Genomic DNA, 18,887 nt, shown 5'->3' with positions numbered 1-18,887 from the left:
TCGATGGTCAAACACTGAAAGTCTTTTGACGTCCTCCGCGCGCAGCGGCCAGGTTTCTGATCCATATAGTTATATGGAGCGCACCGCAGCATTGTAAATTCGACCCTTGACAGAGAAGCTGATGTCACGCTTACGCCACAGGTGACACAGGTTCGCAAAAGCTGCTCTGGCCTCAATCCGGATGGAAATTTCATCTTTCGTGAGACCACCGGGACTGATACAGCTGCCCAGATAAACAAATTTATCTACTACCTCAATCGGTTCATCCACAAGCACGAGGCTAGGGTTCGAGCCCACCCAATCTTGCAGACTGATCATCACAATGTTTGAATCAGCCATTTTAGACTATTATCGCCCCAGCTGGAAGTAGCTCAGTGGTTAGGACTCGAATATCAGACCTGGATTTTATTGATTCGAACCCAACCCTGGCATCTTGACTGCTCCTGTCTACGCTAAGACATCCTGGCTTTGTGTTAACTCTCATTGACGTGGGAGCCTTGCACTGAAGGGGTGTTACAGCCGGGCAATTTTTCACAGGCACCTCATGCCCAAGACTCAGTAACCTATTGAGTTCGCTGTTCGTTCCGTATGGTCTAGCGTTAGTACCCTCCAGAAACTGTGTTTGACCCTTCCGATTATGGAAAGAAGGGTTAAAACAAATGGATATTCCACAAAATCCCCGTTCCCCTTTTTTTGTGCAGCTATCGTCCGTCTCTCCTATGCGGTGCCTCACGAAAGACAGTACTAGTTAAGATAAAAACAAGTTTTATAAAAACGGGAGATTAGATTCTCTGTCACAGGAAGTCCGTTGTGGAAATTGCACTTTGCACATCATTGTCAACCGAAGACGTGTGAGAGGTGACATATTGGCGGATGTTTAAAAAAAGCTTTGTCATGAAGACCATGATAAACACAACCTTACAGTCGGATGAGCTCCCGCCTCAAAGGAAATCCGCAAACACTCGGTGGAGACATTCACAACCTACCATACGGCAGACGAACAAAAACACTTGTTTTCTTTTCGTTTTTTTCGTTTTATCTTACTGTCGGATGAGCTCCCGCCTCAAAGGAAATCCGCAAACACTCGGTGGAGACATTCACAACCTACCATACGGCAGACGAACAAAAACACTTGTTTTCTTTTCGTTTTTTTCGTTTTTATCTTACTGCAATGTAAAACGTTCCTCTCGGGTTAGTCGTTTGCTATTATGGCTTCTGATGTGCACATCTAACACCTGCCATCAAGGAATGTTTGTATTCCATTGAACAGAAGCCGATGGTTGATTAACCGTTAAAAGCTTAGTATAAATGCTCTTTTGCTGGAGAGTAAGCGTTTAGAATCTAGCCAGAAGCCTGAATTTCGATCCGTCTGGTTTCGATTACGTAACACCTGAACTGTCAGCTGGTTGTCTGCTTCGGTGTCTCCTCTCCCAAATCCGTCTGTCTGAAATTGGTGCATAGGTTTAATCAGCTACCACGCTGTTTGTAGCTCAACTCGTTTCTAGACACTCGGTATCCCAGCTATTTTGTGATCTACTGGACGGATTCTAGTTTGTGTAACATTCGTTTTCCTCAGGTTCAGGCATTTTAGCACACTCGGGATTGTGGAGCTTTATGTAGGCTGTTCTAGTGCCTGGGTAACTACCCACAGTTTCAGAAATGAGCATGTCCTTACATTTCAGTAGAAAAGCAAACCAAATTTGCAGGTGTCGAAATATTGTTAGCTCGACTGCCTTTGATAGTTCTCGGTCGGCTGGTTTTTGATCTTATCATGTTGGCAAACCAAACAGATCAGTAATGAACAAACCAAATTTATTCAAACACAAGATACATTTTGTTATGGAACACAGTTTTCTTGATGCCTTCTTAATACCGTGAGCACGAGTCTGGATAGCAGGCGCTTGATAGCCTGCTGAGCTTAGACAAACCGGAAAGACTATGGACGTGCGAATCAGCTGATCTACTGAACACTGACGCTTACAACCGTGTCGTGTGCAGCCGAAAACGGGCTGTTTGTAAAGCTCACGTGGAAAGTTCTAGGCGGGCCAAGAAGTGATACTAAAAATAGGACTCATCTGTCAAGGGCAAGTGATGACCAACCAACTAAATCTGTCTCAACGAAAACAGTTATTCCATTGGCAGTCGTGTAGTCCAGTTACGGTTGAATTTTGTTCTCCTAATACATCTTGCCGTGTGTTCAGTAGTACATCGATTTGCAACAACTGTCTGTGTGACATCAAATACGCTCCATTTTTCAGCACCGTCTTGTGCAGTGAACTTTGAGCCGAGTGCATTTTAACCACTCATCGGTAGCCCACAGTATGTTTTAATTATTCAAGTGGCTGCCTACCTCGCCTCCCCGAATCATGGGTGAACGAAACTGTGGCAGCTATAACCACTGCACAGCAAGTACGCGGTTTTTACAGCTTCTTATGAAGATGAGTGATCGGATTTCGAAAAGACAGTCGAGCGATACATTTAGCTTCGTCGGGAGCAAAGTGCATTTCGATTCGCTGTGCTAACGCCACTTGTACTTCCTAACTACAACAACAACTCGTGACCGAACTTTACAACCTCCACTTGAGTTGGCTATCTTTGTACTTCTCATACTCGTCAACTGTGTACTGTGGGCGGGTTTTACTTCCGGACGGAAGTTTGAATCGACACATCGTGTACTCTGTTCAGCCTTTACTGCAACTTCGTCACACCATACAACGTCTAATTTGGTTCACACTCGAACAGCTGATCGAACATGCACTTCAGTCTGTTGTTCCAGGCTCTGAGGTTGACCTCCTCGTACCGTATTCTCACTGCCGTCTTCACCCGCTGACTTCACGCGATTTTGCATACGGTACCAGAGAAGCCAGCCAGTGAGGTGTAAAATAGAATATTCACCTGACCTGTTCACTGTGAAAGTCATGTTTACGGATGCTCTCCTCAGTTGTCCGTCACGAGTTCCGATGTACCTCGACTACCTTCACTGTAAACCCGTTCCGCGATGGGCCTTCGATGACTACAATTAGGCATGTGTCTTCGGTTACTTCATGATCTGTCCCCGCATAGCTATAACCCTACCGTCCATCTTGGCAGTTTCAACTAAGCGAGCTTTGTTCGTATTACCCTCGTTTGAACGGCCGTCCTGTTCTGGCGTAATTATTTCGGTGAGTCCACACCAAAGGGAAGCACTGGACTCGAGTTTCGCTCTTATTAGAGCTCATCAACAGTACATATCCAATGGCCGTGCCGGGATTCGAACCCCGGACGTGTGACATGCGAGGCGAGCGTGTAACCACTACTCCATCAACGTACGCTGGACGCATCTGAAATTTCACGTCTGAACAGGCGAATGTGTTCACACTTGAGCGATGTGATTGGTGTGCCCGACTTTCGCTTATCGATTTGCCAGTTTCCTACGTATTACCAATTCTTTCCGATCGATGATACTATGCTCTTCAGATCGATTAAACGTTAAGCTCGTGTGTAAGTTCACTTGAGCGTACTGAGTTGGTCCAATCAGACAGATACATGTGCCTCTTGCGTCCTCCGACGACCTTTCCGAGGAAAAGTACGCATACTGAATGGAATGGTCAGTGTGACTAAAGCCTTGGAAATCAAGTACGTGCAGCTTGGTAGATAAAACCCATCCGTGCAACTTTTCGACACAGCGTTCTAACTCAACCGTTTGGGAATATATTGTCGGAAGGTTGCTTGTGTCTCTTGGGTTACATGTGAGTGCGTTCTCTGATGGACAAAATAGTAAGTTATTACTGAGATTTCCGACATAGAACTGCGTAGGTTCGATAAACCCGAATTTCAAAAAGAAGAATTGGGTTCGAAATTCTACGGTACTATTTACACAAGGGTAAGCAAATGTGTACACAACAGACCTCAATTGTCCATGTTTGTGGCTTCAACAAGCGCACATGTCTGTTACTGATTTGCACGGTGTAGGGTCAACGTCCAAACAGGAACCCCCAGTGAGCGGAATGTCAGGTTGTGATCGTCCCTTCTGACGACAGTCTCGTGATTCTCATTGGCCGTGCGATCACCCGAGCCCATGAAAATTTTAAACAAACGTTCAGCCGCAACACCCGGTGCCTAGCTAGCATGCCACCCAAAGGAAGCACGAGGGCTGGGATACTGCCAGATTGCCCAAGTCTACACAGGGGAGGTCGAGAGGCCAAGGTAGGGTTGGAACCACGGATCCTCCTGTCAATAAATTCGCGCTCCAACCACTTGAGCCCTCTCGCCCATGAGTCAAGTCAGGCTCAGACTTCTGACGACAGTCTCGTGATTCTCATTGGCCGTGCGATCACCCGAGCCCATGAAAATTTTAAACAAACGTTCAGCCGCAACACCCGGTGCCTAGCTAGCATGCCACCCAAAGGAAGCACGAGGGCTGGGATACTGCCAGATTGCCCAAGTCTACACAGGGGAGGTCGAGAGGCCAAGGTAGGGTTGGAACCACGGATCTGTCAGTCAATAAATTCGCGCTCCAACCACTTGAGCCCTCTCGCCCATGAGTCAAGTCAGGCTCAGACACGAACGCGCGTTGGTAAGTAGGTCAGCAGCGCACATTCACACGCACAGCTAGTACACAAGTGTCGGACGAGACAGTCTTTGCAGCAAGGTGAGTGTCGGGCGCAGATAAGCAAAACAAGTGGAAAGTCAAAAGTACCTAGGCGGAGTACGCAAATCAGTGGGACAATTATCAGGAGGTCAAGTTAGATTCATTAGTTATCCGCTTTAAGAGTGAATCACCGAATGGATACACTTCTGCCCAGGAGATAGTTTTTGTAGCAGTTGATTTTTCCATTCTAATCTCATCCCCTGGAAAAAGACCCCACAGAACCGATGCAAGTTCACATTCCCCAATGACCCTCCAAGGGGCTCTCTCGTGTCCCAACAAGAAATGCTCCAGGATATTCACTCAGGTTCACTAGCCGACTGTCATCTTGAACAGTTGATGCCACTATCTTCGCTGAGGGTAAAGTCGGACTGTCCTCTGCGATAGGAGTGTGAAGGGAGTAAGGCGTTTCTCCTAGGTGACCAGCATGTCGATTGTTGTGGGCCGCAGTTTTCTAAAGGCCTTTTTAATACCTTGAACCCGAGTCTGGATAGCCCCTTGGTAACCTGATGCTCTTAGCAGAACCAGAAAGCCAATGAACGTGCGAATCAGCTAGTCTATCTCAAAACTGACGCGTATGTTGTATGTTACCGAAAACGGACTGCTTATAAAGCTCGCATGGAAATTTCCAGGCGGGTCAAAAAATGATACTAAGAATACAACTCATCTGCCTAGGCCAACCGAACACCAACCAGTTAAATTTGTCCCAACGGAAACGGTTATTCCATTGGGGTTGGTTCTCCTAAAATCTATATTCATGGAAGCACCGATAATGCATTCCAGTTGAGGAACAACCAGTTGGAAAAGGTCGACGCTAAGGATCGCACCTTCCGATCTTTTAGCGGCTGACCGTGACCGCCGACACATTACTCAGCACGGTCGAAATATTTTGAAAATCAAAGAGTCTGAAGCTGCCGACAAGGCACCTGCTGTGCGCAGCCGCATTAGGAATGAGACAGTAATGTCTTACTTCCTGCGCCCTCGGGTCAGGACAACCCTCCGTAGCCGAGCAGATCCGACTGTTGAGTCAACAGCTCCGGGCGGGGTTGCCAAAGAAAACTCTATCACCCGCTGCTCCGCGGTTTAGATCCTTGAGTCAGAGGCTACGAGTAGGGTCCCCGAACTAAGCTGAGGAAAATACCGTTACAACAAGACTCTTGAGGCATAGGCAAGGGGGCGATCGTAGTTTGAGGATATCCTGAGAATCGTCTGCAAACAAGACGCTGACACCGGGCTTTCAACGTAGCGTTTCTGCAATGTCTAGAGCGCATTACACATTTAGCAGTGCGTTTTTTAATGGACGTCAGGAACTGAAGTTCGCCCCGGTTTACCGGAAAGCTTGTGATTCGCACCCTACCTCGAGCTCTCCGTCGCTCATTGCTAAACCACTGGACAGTATTCCAGTAAAAGCCATCCACCGACCTTTTTTTCGTACGGGCTGTACTGTGAGCATACGCCATAGGATTGACGCAGTTGATTGGCCGTTACTTATGAAACAAATCACTGCCAAGCTGACTTCTCTTTCTTCACTCATCCTCCATCCCCATGCAGGCAACCCACTTCAATCCGGATGATGTGGATTTGTACACTGGAGTAAGTACTTTCACCGCAGCACCAGGGCTTTTTTCTTTCCTATTCTGCGGTTTCATCTAGGATATTGGCCAATCTGGTGCAGCTGTGTTGTGTTTCACTAGGAAATTGAGTAGTAAAAGCCGTTTTTCGGGCTTTTGAGTCAATTCCAGTCCGCTTATTCCATCTTTTGAACTGACATTTTGTTGTTTGTATGCTGCCTGCACTAAACACAGGTGATCAGCTGTAATTGCTTAAAAATTGGCACTATAGCCCATGTGATTTGATCAGGTTTATTCGAATAAATGGTGATAATAAATAAAAATAATGGTGGTGCTACTGATTTGGCCAGTAAACCTGTTGGAAATATCCTCAGTGGAGTAGATCATGACAAGTATAGTCGTGCACTTCAAGCTACCGTGACAAATCGCACATGCCTGATGGGGAAACGCGGCTGAGATTGAGGTGCGTTTTCAGGACGTCATTCTTGAAACAAAGTGATGATAAACGATAACTGGGTTTCTGTAATTACTTGGTAGACATTCCTGGGATAATGAAATCTGTTTTCACTCGCACATTTCCGAGTGTCGTCCTCTTTTTCAAAAAAACTTTGGTGACAATCGGTAGATTTATTGCTGGGCAACGTTTCGCTTTTGACAGGCCAAATGACTAGGTTCCGAGGTTGGTGGAGATTTAAGGCGTAAGGAGAACCAATCAGCTAAGTCCAGCTAAATCTCTGTTGGGTGTCGGCCGAGGGATTTTAGTGTGTTGTATTGTGCGGTGGCCGAGCTATTTGGTTACGCTGCACTGCATGTGTTTGGCTTATCCGGCGCTGATCGTTTAGCCATTGCTATTAAATGAAATTCGCTATATCGGTGCTGTTTTTCTTTCTTTCAAAACGAACGATGTCGTTACGGCAAGGGTAAAGTGTGCCACGTGTGAACAACTTGATAGGGTCACTCTCTCACTAGTCGATTTACTTGTTGTGTCCAAGTTGCAGCCGACGAGTATGTTTGTTTGGTGTCGGTCTGTTGGTGGAATACGAGAGAACATTATCGCTATTGACCTGTTTGATATTCTAACCCGATATTCGGGCCCGCTGACCTTAAGCCCACACTGTACCGTTTGAATTCTACACCTCACTCTTGCTATAACGTCATCCATATTTTCTACTGCCTGTGAATTCCTTCAATATGCGTTTCGATTCGATGTATATCGAATCGACAGATTGATCGTTCCATCGCCGCTTTTTCTACCAAGAAAGAAATCTTCGAAAAGAGAAAGCAGTCCTCAGGATAAGCCCTTCACGATGAGCGTTCCTCATCGGGTTTCTATGGAAATTTTCTACCTCTGTGAAGTCGGAGATTCTGTTCCCCTGGGCAGTGATTTCAACCCGATGAAGGGACATCAAACGATGCAAGTAGAATCCACATGCTCATTCTGAAACCTGTCAGTCTGAATTTTTGGGTGAAGTTACCATCCACCGTTTTGCTACTCGGGTCAGGAATTCACTAAAATACCTGAGATATTACACTACGCTTCTAGTTTGAATTGTTTTCGTTCTCTTACCCGTCACCCTAGTTGGCGTCCTTCCGTCACGTGAACCATCAATGTGATCTGTGATGCCATTAGCTTATCTTATCAACGACCCCAATGTTTTTGATCTAGATGGTGTGTCAACAGATAATGCCGTGCGACCCCACCGTCCTTGGTCTAGATGGTGTGTCAACAGATAATGCCGTTCTTCTCCGTAGTACAAACACTGTTGAATCCTTTAGGACCTTCTGGATTCCAAGGCCACGAGATTGGGTCGTAACTATTCCTACTCTGATTACAACAAGGGATCTTCCTGAGACTATCAACAAACTCATATTCTTGGGAAGTGTTGTAAACTAAAAAAAATTCGTCCCACGGTTTGTCCATGATCGTCCTCCCTCCAAAACGCCGAGTAATCCTGACAGAGGCTGATGGACAATCTAGTCTCAACTGAACCATATGAGTTTCTCTTTTGCGAATGTGGTGTTCGTATTTCCAACACTCACAACATCTTCAGTATGCGTTTCTCTCCTCTCCAAAGGGTATTTTTCTTGGCTGTGAATTTGGCATAGCCTGTTTGTACATTTGGGCAGTCGGTATTTTGGCGGCCGGTCAGTCGTCCACCATGACAGGAACGTATTCTGGACAATTTGTCATGGAGGGCTTCATTAACATCAAGTGGAAACGTTGGCAACGGGTCCTGGTCACGCGAGCCATCGCCATTCTTCCCACTCTACTGGTCACTGTGTTCCGAGGTGAGTCAGTCGCGGGAGTCAGGCATTCTGTAGAAGAAGAAAGCGTTCAGCTGTAGCACCCTTTCGGTGCCTAGCTGCCATGCCACCCGAAAGAAGCACGAGGGCTGGGATACTGCCAGGTTGCCCAAGCCTAGACAGGGGAAGCGAGTGGCGGAGGTCGGATTCGAACCACGAACCTTCCGGTCAGTAAATTCGCGCTCTAACCACTTGGGCCATTTCTCTAGAATCCATCCAACTGCACTCAGGTTGTCCTGCAAGTTGCTGTGTTGCGGCGATTTCTAAATTTCGATTCTAGCTAAAAAGCGCAATTCACGACCGAAGTAGGCGAAATGCTCAGTTCCGGTGGATGCTCGTCAGGAAGACACAACGGGTGCATCGGATGTAGTAAACACAAACAAGAAAGTAGAAGTATACTGTACAGTCCAGTGGAGTTCAATTTTCGTCACCTGCTATCGTTTTCGGCTGAAATGGCTATATTTGTTATTCTAGTTACTCCATAAACTTTCTCTAGCCTCCTGATTAGCGACTTTGACGATCATACTCTCGCTTCTGAAGCTATCTTACTAGCTGCACGTCAATCGTTGTTCGGCATTCATTTGCGATTTATTCCCCGTCCGGGTTATTCCAAATTCTCCATACTATTGTAAGAACAATAATTCTGTCGAATAGTGTCTGACAAACAGTTCGCGATGGAGCGCCGCTCTCTTCAAATCTCATTCGATGCCTAGCCGACTGTCTGCTTGCAGAACAGAAGTCGATTGTACACGTGATTGCAGCGATGAGAAATTGAAGGTCGATGTCTTGTGTGGTCGGTCTCATAAACTGGACCTAACGATGCAGGGAACAAAAACAGTTTTTTAATTCCAGTTTGATTCGATGCGCGTCATTTACTGGAGTGTGGACGCAGCCTTTTAATCACTTTAACGGACTGAACGTTTTTGGAGGACTACATAACGGAGGGCGAGGAACGCTATTCTGGACTTTCCACTGGGCCAGCTCTACTTAGGAGAGTTTTCATTGGGATTAATGTGTCCCACATATGAATCCGCCTTGGTGAATAGGAGAGAATCGAAATTGACCTTAAAATTGTGGGTGGGCAGGGCGGTTGTTCAAGAAAACCACACGACTGTAAAACCTATCCATCAATCCAGACCACTCTCAGAGGAAAATCTTTCCAACCGTGCGGTGGACCCCCCCTCTTACTGCAGCAAACTAAGTCCCTTAAATGATCAACATACCTTGGTAGTAATCTCGGATCACCGTATAAATGGCTGCCTTACTCTCATTAACGACGTTTCTGGTGTTCCATCGTCCCAAAACCCTTCACACGAATGGTGGATACGGCTAAATGTTCAGAGTAAAAGTCGGATAATCTCTCCACCTGTATTCACTCTCCGTCATTTGCTTGTAACGCTGGTCTACCTGAATGAAATGTTAGGCTGTAGTCCTATCGGGATAAACTTTATTCGGGTTTAATTGACCGGCCCATCGTGACCAGTAAGACGGTTCATCAGCTCCTGGAGACCACGTGCGCAGCATTGTTGTCACACACCCGGTTAAGATTACGCCATTGGGAGCTCCACAGTTTGAATAACCGCTATGTGGAATAAGATTAGATTAACGGAGCTTTGGACTATATGGCGCAGCGTTGGGTTGGTGCAAGCGGATCGCGATTTCTTCAGTTGTTGGTCGAACGTTAGCAAAACAAGGAGCGACGTCGGAAGACAGGCGCGCCAAAGTGCAACTTCCATAAATGTCTAAAGCAAGTGGCTGAATCGATCCAACAAATTTTACTATAATATCTGTTTTGCATTTTTTTAAGACGGTAGCTGAAATAACTTTTTTACTGTTAATAGAAATCACCGGAGTGTCCATGCTCAAACCAAACGTAAGCGAACGATCGATTTGAAAAATTTGATGTGACCAACGAGCAACGTCAATCGATAATCGATCGAGTAGTAGGTGAAAGCGTTAATCGTGTACGATCCAGGTGGTTCCAACTGTTGTTCTGGTAATACATTTCGCCTGCTTTGCAACGCTTTCATCCATCATTCAGAAGACAATTCTGGGTGACAGAACACCGATATCGAGGGTGACGCATACTACTGAACAATTCAGCATACATCCGTTTGAGTTTCCCATAAAAATAATGGGACCACTTCTCTATGGATCTACCCCCAGATGAGTAGTATTCCGTTGTTTCGGCTCTGTTCACTGAGTTAGGTGTACGCATCACAGCAGCGCCAACTCGCCACATGCCGATGATTAATGATACTGATATTCGACAGCACACTGGTAAACAGCGGGATGCCGTTGTACCAAAATAAGGAGAATCGAGCAGACGAATAACACCAGACGTGCGACCACGCGGCACATGTGAAGGTCGAGAGTGATCGCGCGCAGATTCCAACAAATCAACGTGAACAGTCTCGAACAGGACCGGGCTTACCGCCGCATACTGTCCAGCACACCAATGTGTAAGACCTGTCACCTGTGAACGCGGCAAATATACGGAGTAAACAGCGCGTATTACCAACAAAATGTTACTTATTGAATGTTGTCAGCAGACACATAAGCCCCCAAATTCTGTAACATTCCTCTCCGTTTGGAAGTCATCCGTTAGTGAACCCAGAAGGGATGAATGTAAACAAAGTAATCCACAGCCAATAGTGGGAGCAGCGGCCGCAATGTAATTACAAATATGTGCTACTCAACTTTATTCAGTAGTATGGAGTGACGAGTAATACGAAACATTCAGGTAGTCAGGTCGCCCTTCGATCAGCGGCAACAAACTGTTGATCCTGGCGTGAATCAGTAGTTTTGCCTTACCCCATAATCCCTAATCCGAAAGTATCAAAACTGTGGATATCTTGACTGGAAACCGTCGTTATTTACCAACAGTCTTCGCAATATCTCAGTGTTTTTTTTTCCAAAAAAAACACAGGACGTGTCACTACGTCCAGCTTCCAATTCCTGTGAAGAAATCTGTTAAAATGAGTGGATTGATCATTCCCCAAGGACCGTGCCTTGGGTCCTCTTGATTGGATGGGGATTATAAGCACACCTCAGAAAAGTCCACCTGGCTTTCTACTTTCCGTACTTGTCTTCCCCATTCCTTGATTGTAATCTTCGATAGATCTGTGTTTTTTCCTGCGCGTGAACTGCTTGTTTATCGTTTAATTCGTCACCCCGAACACGCAGGTATCCAAGACCTCACCGGGATGAACGATTTTCTCAACGTATTGATGAGTATCCAGCTCCCGTTCGCCATCATCCCGTTGCTCACTTTCACGAGTTCGAAATCAATCATGAACGAGTTTTCCAATTCCACGTAGGTCTTTATCTTTTTTTACTACCTTTTGTGCCCATACAATTGTTTTCTCACTTATTTAACAACGGATCATGTGTCTCACGGTGATGTCGTTAGTTTTCAATGGGGAGATTTTTTAATCTCAGTGGAGATTTCATCTTGCAATAAGGGTCAATCTATACAGGCAAGCCGGGATGCCCTGTTTCATTGCTTTATCCCGCTTGGGACCCTTCAGCAGTGCGCTAGAACACCTTATCGGTGGTTATATGTCATGCCGTATGGTCGCGAGTAGCTGTCAGTGGTTCGATTTACTCTCGCTGGAACCAGATGTGTCACCACTCACCCTCACTCAGTCGGTCCACGTCATGTGGTCACATGACTTGTTTGTGGATGGATAACTTCTCGTGAGACTTATGGGATAATCCTTCATTACTTGTGAATTGCAGGCAATCAAGTCTTGAATCAGTTGTAGGTTTAGGGATTAATTTCTGAGTAAATCTTCATTTTTGATACAAAAGCGTCGTCAGATCGGTTGACGAGGTTGGTTGATAACTTTCATTTCACTATTGATACTACTAACAGTCATTCGTTAACAATGAAAATGTTGTACAATGTACAATATCGTTCGACGATGATCTGGTTGATAGCTACGAAACCAAGTCAGTAGGTGATGTTCTTGATGCGAAAACCCAGGGTTGTTGGTGGTTTTGATTGATGCACATAACCGGGCCATAGAAGTCTGTATCTCAGATCATCAATGCATCTCAAGGTCTCCATCCGAAGGGATGACAATCAACATGCGCCCCAGTGCATGTCCACAACTGTCCCTTGTTTTTATTTGTAATCAGCGGGTCTCTGCTTCTCTCCAGCTGACAACTGTCCCGAGCAAATCTCCCTCACCCTTGAGAAGCCCGTCATCCCCAATAAATCGGACCGTTTAACACTCAAAAGGTGCCATAGCTCAATCCAGCTACAAAGTACTGTCTCCTTGTGAAAAACAAGTCTGGACATAGTTTAGGGTTGGAGTACAATCGTACCAGAGAAACTATCGTGACAGGGGAGGTTGTTCTATAGTCAACGGACACCGGATCACCGCTTGGTTGGAGGTGATCGGAACTAAATCCTATGTGAATGCTTTTGACCCACATTTCTGGCCCGTCCCGCAGCTGTCCAACAATGTACAGTCTGTTTTAACTAACCATACAGTGATCTCACAAGGCTATTCCATTGCCCAGCGTCTGTGCGCTGGATAGCCTAAGCCTGTACAGACATCCATCGTGTGAAAAGATACCCTTTGGAAGGCAGGCGGAAGGTCGAATAGGAACTTCCTAGCTGAAGTATGGACGTAGTCGTAGCTTTATCTTGTAGGTTCCAGACTTGAATCCCTCCAGAAATTTATGGTATCCAAAGTTGTTGAATCCCAACCAGGATAAATTAGCTGCCTTTCTATTCGTCCAGCGAAATCCAGTTTTAAAACATCTTCGTTGCCCGTACCCTGTTTCCAATGGTGCTGTATAGAATAGCTCGCTCACACTACAAACCTGTCGTTGCCAATAAACTGGCTACTATTTCCGAACGTTCTCTACTGTTTGTTTCTGTTATGAACTTCTCTCCTACTCAGATTCACCCTAGTTGTGGCCAACATCCTTTCAGTTGTCGTGGTCGCTACCAATCTGTTTTTGGCTTCTGTCGTGGTCCACGCTCGCTTGCCGAAATTCTGGGCCGTTTATCTTGGCATAACCTTACTGGTACTTGCTTACGTGTGTTTTGTTGGCTATCTGGTGAGTTCCGATCCGTGTGTGTGTGTGTGTGTGTGCGTTGCGTTGGTCCCAATTTTTCCTCATACACCAAGATTCCCTTCGTTTGTTTGTCGAAACAATGGTAGCATAGTCCGGCAATGATAATACAGAGCAAGATGTTGCTATCTGTCCTAGCCTACTCGTCAATTGTTCTCTGTCAAATTACATACATTGTCGTATCTTGTTCCGTAAAAAGTAGAGTTGTAGTAGTGGGCTGGATCTGTGGAGTTAGCTTCCGCATAGCTCTTTTCTGAACAGTCCTCCACCTGTCCGCTGACATCAAAGCGCCGAGGACTACCCAGCTACCCAGTTTACCTGTCATTGTGCGCTGGTGCGTCGGGTGAAGTTTGCAATGGGTGTTGTGTCGATTCCGCCTCAGTTCGACATGATGATGATCGTTTTCCTCAAGAACCTTCTTCCCTTTTCCTTCCACCGTTTGCTGAGACCTTCTTCCCTTATGGTCGTATGGCAACCATACACCAATAGGCTGTCAATGATGAAGATTTGCTCAGTACTGTTGTACCCCTTACATCTGACGTACGAGTAAGCGTCCACCTGTGCACACTGACTAGCGCGTCTAAACCGGGAACAAGTTCACGCCTGGACAATGTGCGCGACTTTTCGAAAGACATCGATTGACCTTACTGTTGCTTGCGCATGCGACAGGATGCGTCGACTCCGAATGTGTCCTGGGTCCAAATGCTCAATACACGTAGATCGATCGAAAGGTCTGTTAATATTTCATTCCAAGCGTGTTTCGCCTGACAAACTAAACCATAAACCAACTCAGATTCAAAAAATCACCCATTTGGGCGTTGGCTCTNACTCAGGTTCAAAAAATCACCGATTTGGGCGTTGGCTCTGACAAGCAAGCTGATCCTCCCCGTGACGGCGCCAGTCTGTGTGCGGAACTGAACAGAGAGCTTTCGGTATTTCACTTCCAAGTCTTTCGGAAAACATGTCCTCAAACTCTGTATCTCCTGGACTGCAACGAGTACACATGTGCTTGGTGGAAATCGTGACCATACGTTCTTTTGGTACGACTCTCGAGCTTCACTTGGGATCTTCAGATTCTCTCGGTGGGTAAAGAAAACCAGACTTGATAGACCCGATACTTGGATTGAAGTCTTATCTTCACACTTACTGTTCAATTAAGGTGCAACTTTTCTGATGTCCTCGTCTGACGGTTAGGTAAAATGGGTGGTCCGATAGATTGGAAGGTCTGAACTATCCCGATTACAGTGTCTTCCAACATAAATGGGTTTGCTTGCTCCAGTTGTACTGGTTAAAATTGATGATCTCCAGACGAATCCTGGTACCTTTTTGATCCAGGTCGGATGTAAGTATAGGCTGTCATTTTGAATGCCCATATCGCTTTGTCCCAATCGGGTCCGCAGCTCATCAAAGGCTTATCTCAGTATCCAACCAATCGCGTTTTGAGCGAAGATAAGATGTAGTGGTCATCATTGTCGTGCTCGGATTCGTGGAATCGCAGTACATAGCTCAGAGGTTTGCTGCCGTACCAGCGTGGATCGTTCTCCGTTATTCCACAGGAGACTTCACAGTGTGTCAAGCTTTCCTGAATCCAAAGCTGCGCGTAAGTCATCGCTGCGTGTCATGCGTTCACATTGATCTAGCGGCAACACGGTTCTCGCCGCCAGGATCAGGAGAATAGTGTCGCTCATCAGGGGGAGTTTTATGCCGTCTCACCTCCGTATTGATAGAATATAGGAAATATTGAAAGCAGGCAATAATCGCCAAACTGTAAGATCGATGCACTTCTATACTGGGAGAAAATAGATTCGTTGGGTAGAGACTGTAACTTTTACCTCTGTGCCAGACTTCGTACTACCAACTACCATTTTGATTGGATTCGTGTTCCATTCTATGCCCTGTTTTTACCCCGTTTCAGACATTCTTTGGCATTCGAACGGTATGGGCCTCAAGACGTGTAAGTTCCCCCGAACTTGTGATCCCATCTGTATTGACCGAAATCCGCAGCTGTCTGAAAGTTAGTTTTCAATCAACATTATCTGCTGAACAACAAACCAGTTGCTCCTCGAGACTACAACGAATGTTATCTAGGGTTCCGTCCTCGCAAATTGTCAGTCAGTAACATTTGTTCGTCTGTTTATTTAGAAACGCTGTCTGACTGTTGGTTACCAAGTGGTTTAGGCTATGATTCAGAAGGTTGAAGGCACTTGGTGGTGATGACTGACGTTCCAAGTGTTGTACCTTGAAATGCCACGGATCAACCTTTTTCCTGGCCCAATCCGTCCGTACGTATTGTAAACGGGTGTGTGATATGTCACAACTATTCTCTACCACTTCTTACATGGTGCAGTGGTTAAAGCGTGAATTTACTGATCAGAAAGTCCGCGGTTTCAACCCGACCTCTGCCTCTTGACTTCCCCGGTCTAGGCCTGGGCAGCCTGGCATTATCCCAGCCCTCATGCTTCTTTTGGGCGACATGGAAGCTACACACCGAAAGGGTGTTGCAGCTGAACGATCATCTTATCTTTTTACATCACATCCTCAATTTCGTGATGACTGAACGCTAATTTGAGACAATCTCCATCACAAAGCTTGAGTTGACTGCATATAACTGAGTTCTATTCACCCAAATGGACCGGGGTCCATCTCGTTTTATTAATTCATAAATATGCGGTAGCATCTTAGTTCACACATCAGCACCCGAAGTCTGCGGTGACATTGGTTGTCATCCTCGTTTCAGAGTAAGCAGGTGTTTACATTTTTGTCGCTTAAATCGGGACAGGTATGGTATACACTACTGCACACGAAACTGTGGGCGGTCTTTCAAGAACCGAATGCCACTTTGCGCTCAGAAGCTAACCCCGTCGAACAGTATTTGCTCCAGCCTAGTGTTTTGTGCATTGGTTGCGCTGGCTTGGCCACGTGCTCGGTATGCCAGTCGACCAACTTCATCGAAGGGTGGAGCGAGTTAGGGGAGGTCAAACAATGACTTGGCAACGAAGTATGAAAGCCATTACCAGCAAACTCAGCTGCGCTGGTCACTGCCGTCTTACTGGATGGGGACCCCGAGACGGACCACATCAATGGTTGGAGACATTGTCAGACATGACCCATTCGCACCCTCAATGGCGCTCGTGCATCCAAGCTATTGCCTTCCCAATTCCCTCAGTTGACAGTGCTGTGTTCACGCACGAATTTATCAGCTCCCGCCTCAAACGCGCGGCTATCTACCCCACCGCCCCAAATCCTCGGTGAACGAAACTGTGGCAGCTACAACCACTGTACGACAAGTACGGGGTTCCTACACCTGAAAATGATGACTTCCGCAACGAAACCCCAACTTCCTCTGATCAGGTTATTTTTTATCAACCCCGTCGAGGTCTGCTAAACTGTTGGATTGGTACCTATTTGTACGAAAATTTTCCTGTTTTTTACACTTCGCTCCATCACATTTTGCATTTTACTTTTAACTGGCATGTCCGTGTTTGAAACACGACCGTTTTTTGTGCCATCGGACTCCCTAATTTAACCATTCAGCCGTTCTTTAATAGTTTTTCGAACCTTTCAAAGCATTCAGTTGCATTCATTTCGTTCAGTCCGTAAGAGCTATGTTGAAATATAATCAGTGCTCGTCCCGACGTGAAAATGACCCCTTGAATGAACTGAAACCGTTGTTCATTCTCATCGGAAGCTCCCGCCTCGATTTCTTGACCTCAACAGCGTATTTGGGTAATTAGGTCACCCAGTTTCGCTCATTCCAGCTCACTGGGTTTCAGACGTTGTTGTTATCCCCGTGTTCCATCCTGAGCGTAAATCGGTATGCGGGACCGTGATCTGCCCTATCAATCTACAGTGATAGCAATTTGTCTGGTGCGCACCAGGCCTTGTTGCTATGTGAATCAAAGTCATACTTCAGCCCAACTCGATGACAAAGCAATCAGGTGGAACAGGCTTCCCATTTAACTTGTCCGTAATATGTATTTTTCAGCCAGAGAAATTGTATACATACAGTAAGTGAATTTTCAGCAGTGAGGATGTTGCTCCACATGATGACAACAAAAGGATGGTTACGCGATTCAAGGTTTAGCCGAATCAATCGTTCACGGGGGGTACGTGTCTCCATCCTGATGCCCACGTTTGTGCATGTGGTTGATTCCTGTCCCGTATTCCTGGAAAATGAGGGATCGTCAGCTTTTGGTATGTCACCTTGGCTTCTCTCAACTAGTCACGCAGATATCATCCATTTTCATCTGCGCTTGTTTTTGGCCCCATGAAATGCGCTTCTTATCATCCTCGTGATTGATCATTTAAGTGAGCTAATGTTTTTCAACTCCATTGGTTGATTTTCGGACTGCCCGTTCTCCAAACATTCATACTTACCTCATCGACAGCGACTGATCTGTTTTCATATTGTGCATCCATCCTTGTACATTCCATCGACATCTTGATGTTGTCGCCATTCGAACACCGACTCACCATTATTCTGTCTTCTTTTATCATAGTGGCAGGCTTTGCCCCCAGCAGACTCTTCCTTTTCCATTGGAAGCAGCAGGGACAGCGTTCTGGAGCTCGCAGTCACCCCGCCTTCTAGTCCCCACAGGAATGGAGTAATGTCGCGTGAGAGCAAAGACTCCGGCGTCAGTAATATCCAGAAAGTCGAGATTTGATTTTGACGTGCACACACACACACAAACACTTGATGAATTATCCTCTTCTGTCCCCTATTTTCTTGATGTTTCGACTCGCTGATTCCCGTATGTTTTTTCTTCTTCATTTTTTGGACCTGTTTTTCGCAATCACCGTAGTGTAATACCTCCCGTCTTTTTGTTACCTAGGCAAACGAACAGTGACAATTTTACCCCCCACCCCCTCACATGTCTGGTTAATTCTTCCGTAAGAAAGACCTATTTGGTTGTCTTTGATTGTTTTCTATTCTATTTTCTGCCTATATGTATGCATATATATATATGTATATATGTACTAAGGAGCATTTTCAGGTTCTTGCCCATTCCAATCAGCACACCTCTAAAGTCAGGTACACCCTGGGTGTGCAAAGTACTAAGTGGAACGCCTTTCTTGTGGTCTGATTTGTGTTCTTCCAGTGGTCTGTTGTGGGAATCTGTTATGAGTTTTTAGTGGAACAGCGAGTGGACATCCATCACTGTTTTTGGCTATCCTAGCACTACTCTGTTCAATCCAGCTGGAAGTCGCAAGCCACTGTATTCACGTTTCGCTCATTCGCAGTGCTTGTTCGGTGTAAATCTGACGTGTTTGGTGATAGCATCTGAATGCTGTTT

At 45.9% G+C, this 18,887-nt stretch overlaps 1 protein-coding gene across 1 annotated transcript in view; it reads left to right on the top strand.

The window, feature by feature from the left end:
• T265_11863 (hypothetical protein) overlaps positions 1 to 18,570 on the top strand; it is a gene marked incomplete at both ends in the record, with an annotated part of 53,899 nt that extends 35,329 nt beyond the window's left edge. The window contains 6 exons of the mRNA XM_009178661.1: positions 6,179 to 6,220; positions 8,274 to 8,487; positions 11,689 to 11,818; positions 13,419 to 13,578; positions 15,509 to 15,547; positions 18,093 to 18,570. Coding sequence (XP_009176925.1) covers positions 6,179 to 6,220; positions 8,274 to 8,487; positions 11,689 to 11,818; positions 13,419 to 13,578; positions 15,509 to 15,547; positions 18,093 to 18,257 — 750 coding nt within the window. The remainder of the gene's footprint in view (positions 1 to 6,178; positions 6,221 to 8,273; positions 8,488 to 11,688; positions 11,819 to 13,418; positions 13,579 to 15,508; positions 15,548 to 18,092) is intronic.
• Positions 18,571 to 18,887: the final 317 nt, after the last annotated feature.

The sequence above is a fragment of the Opisthorchis viverrini genome, assembly GCF_000715545.1.
Source record: "Opisthorchis viverrini unplaced genomic scaffold opera_v5_620, whole genome shotgun sequence".
Taxonomy (NCBI): domain Eukaryota; kingdom Metazoa; phylum Platyhelminthes; class Trematoda; order Opisthorchiida; family Opisthorchiidae; genus Opisthorchis; species Opisthorchis viverrini.
Note: the sequence above shows the minus strand (reverse complement) of the source record. Positions and strands in the feature narration are given on the sequence as shown.